The 7500-nt window shown below is 36.3% G+C and overlaps 2 protein-coding genes across 8 annotated transcripts in view; one reads left to right on the top strand and one right to left on the bottom strand.

Moving 5' to 3' along the window:
• ppp2r3c (protein phosphatase 2, regulatory subunit B'', gamma) overlaps positions 1–6751 on the bottom strand; it is a 10749-nt gene extending 3998 nt beyond the window's left edge. The window contains exons 1-7 of the mRNA XM_027134720.2: positions 6555–6751; positions 2339–2463; positions 2124–2228; positions 1201–1313; positions 1022–1119; positions 633–703; positions 43–175 (exon numbers count right to left, since the gene is read on the bottom strand). Of these exons, the coding sequence (XP_026990521.2) occupies positions 43–175; positions 633–703; positions 1022–1119; positions 1201–1313; positions 2124–2228; positions 2339–2463; positions 6555–6621 (712 nt within the window). The 5' untranslated portion in view covers positions 6622–6751. The remainder of the gene's footprint in view (positions 1–42; positions 176–632; positions 704–1021; positions 1120–1200; positions 1314–2123; positions 2229–2338; positions 2464–6554) is intronic.
• Positions 6706–7500, top strand: part of prorp (protein only RNase P catalytic subunit) — a 10928-nt gene continuing 10133 nt past the window's right edge. For 2 of the 7 annotated variants that reach the window (XM_027134714.2, XM_027134711.2), the window contains exons 1-2: positions 6748–6795; positions 7078–7500. The exon at positions 7078–7500 is cut by the window's right edge and continues 524 nt beyond it. In XM_027134714.2, coding sequence (XP_026990515.1) covers positions 6763–6795; positions 7078–7500 — 456 coding nt within the window. In that variant the 5' untranslated portion in view covers positions 6748–6762. Of the gene's footprint in view, positions 6841–7077 lie in introns of all 7 variants that reach the window. The other 5 variants (XM_027134713.2, XM_027134715.2, XM_027134717.2 and 2 more) reach the window with 5 other exon arrangements.

Here is a 7500-nt window from a genome sequence, read left to right as displayed (position 1 = left end):
GAGCTCGGATTAAACACATGACGATGCGACAGACTGACGAACCCGTGCGCAGAGGGTCGAGGAAGAAGAAGAACTTTCGCACAGCTGTACAGACGTAAAAAGAGTAGAAGGATTTCTCCAAGCCATCCAGCTGAGGCAGAGTGGGGATCAGCTCCAGGATGTAGTTCTCCAAATCCTAAACACAAAGAACACAACACCAGCTGCTGATGTGCTAGACACACAAACACAGCTCAGTGTGTGGCTGCTCGTTGGGGGCGGGGCTTCAGTCAGTCACACTGATGTGGAAGATGAGCGAGAAGCTAACTGTGGCGGACAGTTCGTTTACAGAGCTGTGTGTGTCTGTGTGTGTGTGTGTGTGTGTGTGTGTGTGTGTGTGTGTGTGATCAGATTAAAACCAGGTAAAATGTTCCTGCCACTAACTGGGTGTTTCCTCTTTGTAACCTCACTTGGATTTTATTTCATTAGTGTTTAAGGTGCTGACGGTTTTCTGTTGAAAGATTCTGCAGTGTTTAGAAGCATGAAGAACTTCACCACAGGAACACGACTAGAATCAGATGGTCTGTAGAGATCCAGCTGTAAAACTGTAAATGTGTGTGTGTGTGTGTGTGTGTCTGTGTGTGTGTGATACTCACAGACTCACGAAGAAATCCCTGTCCTGCCACGTCGTACAGACTCAGACCGATCCTCGTCTGGTGAAGCCACACTGACCACGAACATATACACACACGCACACACGCACACACACGCGCACACACACACGCGCACACAAGAGGAGACCAGAGGACAGACATTAACCTGCATCCACATTACACTACAAGTCTCTGTGTACACACACACTCACTCACACACTCACACACTCACTCACACACTAACAGTCACACACACAGTCACACACACAGTCACACACACAGTCACACACACAGTCACACACACAGTCACACACACAGTCACACACACACACACACACACACACACACACACACACACACACACACAGACACACACATACACTCTCTCTCACCTTTTCTCATGACATAATTAAAAAACTGCATGATGGAGATGCGTCCATACGGGTCATTATGAAGCAGCTTGGCATAAACTCGGGCAGTGAAGAACAGTCTGAGGAAGAGGAAGAGTCTTCTTATTAATATTAAACACAACAAACACTAAACAAAGCTTCCGTGTCTTCTGTCCACCTACTTGCACTTTTCTCCTGCTTTCTCTCCGACCTTCAGGAAGCTCTCATAGCTGATCATGGCTTCATCCCCGATCGTAGGAGGCACTTGATGTTTATCGAGGAGAAACCACAGGTTCTGCAGCCCATAAAAACACACACCAACACAAAGATATAACATTCCATGTAACGTCGTATTCATTTAACTAACACTTTACTGTATTTCTGTGGAGCAGCACGGCTTAGAGACTTTGCATTAAACTGAACGCAGAAGTTAGATTTTTTTAAAGGAAATACTGTCACATTAATTACGCTAATCTGCTACCGTCGAACCTGGAAGTTATCATAATACGGTGTAACAGATTTTACTTAAGCAGACAGAAGTGATGGATGTATTTGTTTCATTAATTCATTCATTCATCTCCTACCGCTTATCCGAACTTCTCGGGTCACGGGGAGCCTGTGCCTATCTCAGGCGTCATCGGGCATCGAGGCAGGATACACCCTGGATGGAGTGCCAACACATCACAGGGCACACACACACTCTCATTCACTCACACACACACACACTACGGACAATTTTCCAGAGATGCCAATCAACCTACCATGCATGTCTTTGGACCGGGGGAGGAAACCGGAGTACCCGGAGGAAACCCCCGAGGCACGGGGAGAACATGCAAACTCCACACACACAAGGTGGAGGAGGGAATCGAACCCCCGACCCTGGAGGTGTGAGGCGAACGTGCTAACCACTAAGCCACCGTGCGCCCCTTATTTATTTGTTTGTTAATCTTTATTAAAGCAGGGCAGCAACAACAAGACATAAAGCACATGACTTACCACCATCTACATTCAAACGCAGGACACAAAACATGAACATCAGAGAAAACAGAGCTTTAAGCTTCGAGTTTTAAAGAGAGACATCAGTAGAGATGAGAAACTTTCTGACCTGTAACTCTTCGTTGTCGAGGAGCTCACGGCTTTTCCTCTGCAGAAACACGGCTCTTGACTCCTCTCGCAGTTTCTGTAGCAGCACTTCATCCTCTGCAGGAAGCTGCCAAGAAATACTGACTATTAATGTACCTCAAGACGCTTTTCAACAAAAACCGAGCCCAAGATCACCATCAGGATTAATGTGCACTGAGAGAAAGGATGCTCACTCACTCTATAGTAGAAGCGTGGGATGTGTTTAAATGTCCCATCTTTACTTCCTCCTCCCTTCCATTCTGTATAAAATTTAGTGAAGAGCTCCATCTCCTCTGCTTTCTTCTCTTCTTCACTCCTACAGTCTGTAAAACAAAGAGATCTTTAGTTTAAAGTCTGTATAACAGAGACCGGACATTACATTACACACAGATCTATTATCATCCACTTCCCTTATATCTTATCTTGGAGATGCATTAATACATAAAGACATATGAGATTTTGTTCCTTTTAAGCTTTAGAACAATTCTGGGTGATTTCCGTGTTCTTATAATAAACCATTTGTTTTTATTTAAAGCCAAATATAAGTTTATTCGGTCAGAAATTCCCTAGAAAAATGAAAGTATTCAAACTTTGTTCCATTAATTTAATATTCAGCATTTATTAATGGTTTATTTCTATATTTATAGCTGTAACATCTCTTATGTACTGGTCCTTCTCAAAAAAATTGCATATTGTGATAAAAGTTCATTATTTTCCATAATGTAATGATAAAAATTAAACTTTCATATATTTTAGATTCATTGCACACCAACTGAAATATTTCAGGTCTTTTATTGTTTCAATACTGATGATTTTGGCATACAGCTCATGAAAACCTGAGCTGTAATAATTATGTAAATAATTATGTTCAGTTATGCACTCAATACTTGGTCGGGAATCCTTTTGCAGAAATGACTGCTTCAATGCGGCGTTGCATGGAGGCAATCAGCCTGTGGCACTGCTGAGGTGTTATGGAGGCCCAGGATGCTTCGATAGCGGCCTTAAGCTCATCCAGAGTGTTGGCTCTTGCGTCTCTCAACTTTCTCTTCACAATATCCCACAGATTCTCTATGGGGTTCAGGTCAGGAGAGTTGGCAGGCCAATTGAGCACAGTAATACCATGGTCAGTAAACCATTTACCAGTGGTTTTGGCACTGTGAGCAGGTGCCAGGTGGTGCTGAAAAACGAAATCTTCATCTCCATAAAGCTTTTCAGCAGATGGAAGCATGAAGTGCTCCAAAATCTCCTGACAGCTAGCTGCATTGACCCTGCCCTTGATAAAACACAGTGGACCAACACCAGCAGCTGACATGGCACCCCAGACCATCACTGACTGTGGGTACCTGACACTGGACTTCAGGCATTTTGGCATGTCCTTCTCCCCAGTCTTCCTCCAGACTCTGGCACCTTGATTTCCGAATGACGTGCAAAATTGGGCTACATGTGCCGCATTCCCCAGGTCAGGTGCTTCTGCCGCTGTTTCTGGTTCAAAAGTGGCTTGACCTGGGGAATGCGGCACCTGTAGCCCATTTCCTGCACACGGTGGCTCTGGATGTTTCTACTCCAGACTCAGTCCACTGCTTCCGCAGGTCCCCCAAGGTCTGGAATCGGTCCTTCTCCACAATCTTCCTCAGGGTCCGGTCACCTCTTCTCGTTGTGCAGCGTTTTATACCACTTTTTCCTTCCCACAGACTTCCCACTGAGGTGCCTTGATACAGCACTCTGGGAACAGCCTATTCGTTCAGAAATTTCTGTGTGTCTTACCCTCTCGCTTGAGGGTGTCAATGATGGCCTTCTGGACAGCAGTCAGGTCGGCAGTCTCACCCATGATTGCGGTTCTGAGTAATGAACAGCCTCAGGAATCTTTTGCAGGTGTTTAGAGTTAATTAGTTGATTCAGATGATCAGGTTAATATCTTATTTAGAGAACCTTTTCATGATATGCTAATTTTTTGAGATAGGAATTTGGGGTTTTCATGAACTGTATGTAAAATCATCAGTATTAACACAATAAAAGACCTGAAATATTTCAGTTGGTGTGCAATGAATCTAAAATATCTGAAAGTTTAATTTTTATCATTACATTATGGAAAATAACGAACTTTTATCACAATATGCTAATTTTTTGAGAAGGACCAGTATATTTATAGCACATATGTATATTACATGTATATTTATAGCACATATGTATATTACATGTATATTTATAGCACATATGTATATTACATGTATATTTATAGCACATATGTATATTACATGTATATTTATAGCACATATGTATATTTATAGCACATATGTATATTACATGTATATTTATAGCACATATGTATATTTATAGCACATATGTATAGCACATATGTATATTTATAGCACATATGTATATTACATGTATATTTATAGCACATATGTATATTACATGTATATTTATAGCACATATGTATATTACATGTATATTTATAGCACATATGTATATTTATAGCACATATGTATATTACATGTATATTTATAGCACATATGTATATTACATGTATATTTATAGCACATATGTATATTTATAGCACATATGTATATTACATGTATATTTATAGCACATATGTATATTTATAGCACATATGTATATTACATGTATATTTATAGCACATATGTATATTACATGTATATTTATAGCACATATGTATATTTATAGCACATATGTATATTACATGTATATTTATAGCACATATGTATATTACATGTATATTTATAGCACATATGTATATTACATGTATATTTATAGCACATATGTATATTACATGTATATTTATAGCACATATGTATATTACATGTATATTTATAGCACATATGTATATTACATGTATATTTATAGCACATATGTATATTACATGTATATTTATAGCACATATGTATATTACATGTATATTTATAGCACATATGTATATTACATGTATATTTATAGCACATATGTATATTTATAGCACATATGTATATAACATGTATATTTATAGCACATATGTATATTATATGTATATTTATAGCACATATGTATATTATATGTATATTTATAGCACATATGTATATTATATGTATATTTATAGCACATATGTATATTACATGTATATTTATAGCACATATGTATATAACATGTATATTTATAGCACATATGTATATTATATGTATATTTATAGCACATATGTATATTATATGTATATTTATAGCACATATGTATATTATATGTATATTTATAGCACATATGTATATTACATGTATATTTATAGCACATATGTATATTACATGTATATTTATAGCACATATGTATATTATATGTATATTTATAGCACATATGTATATTTATAGCACATATGTATATTATATGTATATTTATAGCACATATGTATATTACATGTATATTTATAGCACATATGTATATTACATGTATATTTATAGCACATATGTATATTTATAGCACATATGTATATTATATGTATATTTATAGCACATATGTATATTACATGTATATTTATAGCACATATGTATATTTATAGCACATATGTATATTACATGTATATTTATAGCACATATGTATATAACATGTATATTTATAGCACATATGTATATTATATGTATATTTATAGCACATATGTATATTATATGTATATTTATAGCACATATGTATATTATATGTATATTTATAGCACATATGTATATTACATGTATATTTATAGCACATATGTATATTACATGTATATTTATAGCACATATGTATATTATATGTATATTTATAGCACATATGTATATTTATAGCACATATGTATATTATATGTATATTTATAGCACATATGTATATTACATGTATATTTATAGCACATATGTATATAACATGTATATTTATAGCACATATGTATATTATATGTATATTTATAGCACATATGTATATTATATGTATATTTATAGCACATATGTATATTATATGTATATTTATAGCACATATGTATATTACATGTATATTTATAGCACATATGTATATTACATGTATATTTATAGCACATATGTATATTATATGTATATTTATAGCACATATGTATATTTATAGCACATATGTATATTACATGTATATTTATAGCACATATGTATATTACATGTATATTTATAGCACATATGTATATTACATGTATATTTATAGCACATATGTATATTTATAGCACATATGTATATTATATGTATATTTATAGCACATATGTATATTATATGTATATTTATAGCACATATGTATATTATATGTATATTTATAGCACATATGTATATTATATGTATATTTATAGCACATATGTATATTATATGTATATTTATAGCACATATGTATATTACATGTATATTTATAGCACATATGTATATTACATGTATATTTTCACACACACCAGGTTTAACGGAGGCCAGTCGTCTTTTCAGAATATCTTTCCAGTGCGCAGTTTTGTTGCTTGTCATTTCTATAATCTTCTCGTTTCTACAAAAGATTCCGATAAAAACAAACCGTGTATTTTTGCCTCTCAGAAACTCCTTCGGTTAAACCGACTGTTTACGTTTCCGCGTCCGTCGCACAATAATGACGTAAGCGACCATGAGGTTATGGAGTCATCACGTTTCCTTTCTGTTTCAGCAGTAAGTCAAGTGTGTTAGACTGAAGATCTGCTGCTTTATGGTTAGGTCTGTAGTTTTACTTTCTATTTATAAGGAGAATACAGTAATGTGTGTTTAATGACATGGTGTATAATAAAATAAACAGTTTAAATAATATGTACATCACATAACACTTTATACATCTGTGTTATTCACTGTATATGAGCTCATGAACATGGGATCTGGAGAAAACCATCTAACTAAAGACTCTGAGAGTTAGCTGTACATTTTTGTGCTTGTGTTGTTATTATTCTTTCATATCAGCTAAAGCTTGCAATGGGATCCTTTATTATAAGAGACTGCAGGAGGTTCCTGTGCCTCCTGATTCGACGTCCTCTTCATCATCAACACGCAGCTCTCACTAATTCCTCCTACTGTAGCAGAGGAGAGAGAAGACCATCGGACTCACATGGAGCCAAGCACAGAGACTTCACTCAGAGAGACGGAACTTCATACGCAAAGTCGGTGTTTGCAGCCGGCAACAGCAGAAGAACCGCTGAGATTTTAAAGAGGAAATCAGGAGCGGATCAGGAACAAGTTAGTGCGGGTTCGATGAAAAGCCGTGCAGCTTTTATAGCTGAGATTCCTGCTCGGGCTCTGAGCGTTTCAGAATGGAGGGACCTAAAAAGCAGCTCGTCCAGACCAGAGCGCTTCGAGCTGAGGATGATGGAGGGAATGCTGGCAGCT

This window comes from Tachysurus fulvidraco, chromosome 12 (assembly GCF_022655615.1).
Source record: "Tachysurus fulvidraco isolate hzauxx_2018 chromosome 12, HZAU_PFXX_2.0, whole genome shotgun sequence".
Lineage (NCBI taxonomy): Eukaryota > Metazoa > Chordata > Actinopteri > Siluriformes > Bagridae > Tachysurus > Tachysurus fulvidraco.
Note: the sequence above shows the minus strand (reverse complement) of the source record. Positions and strands in the feature narration are given on the sequence as shown.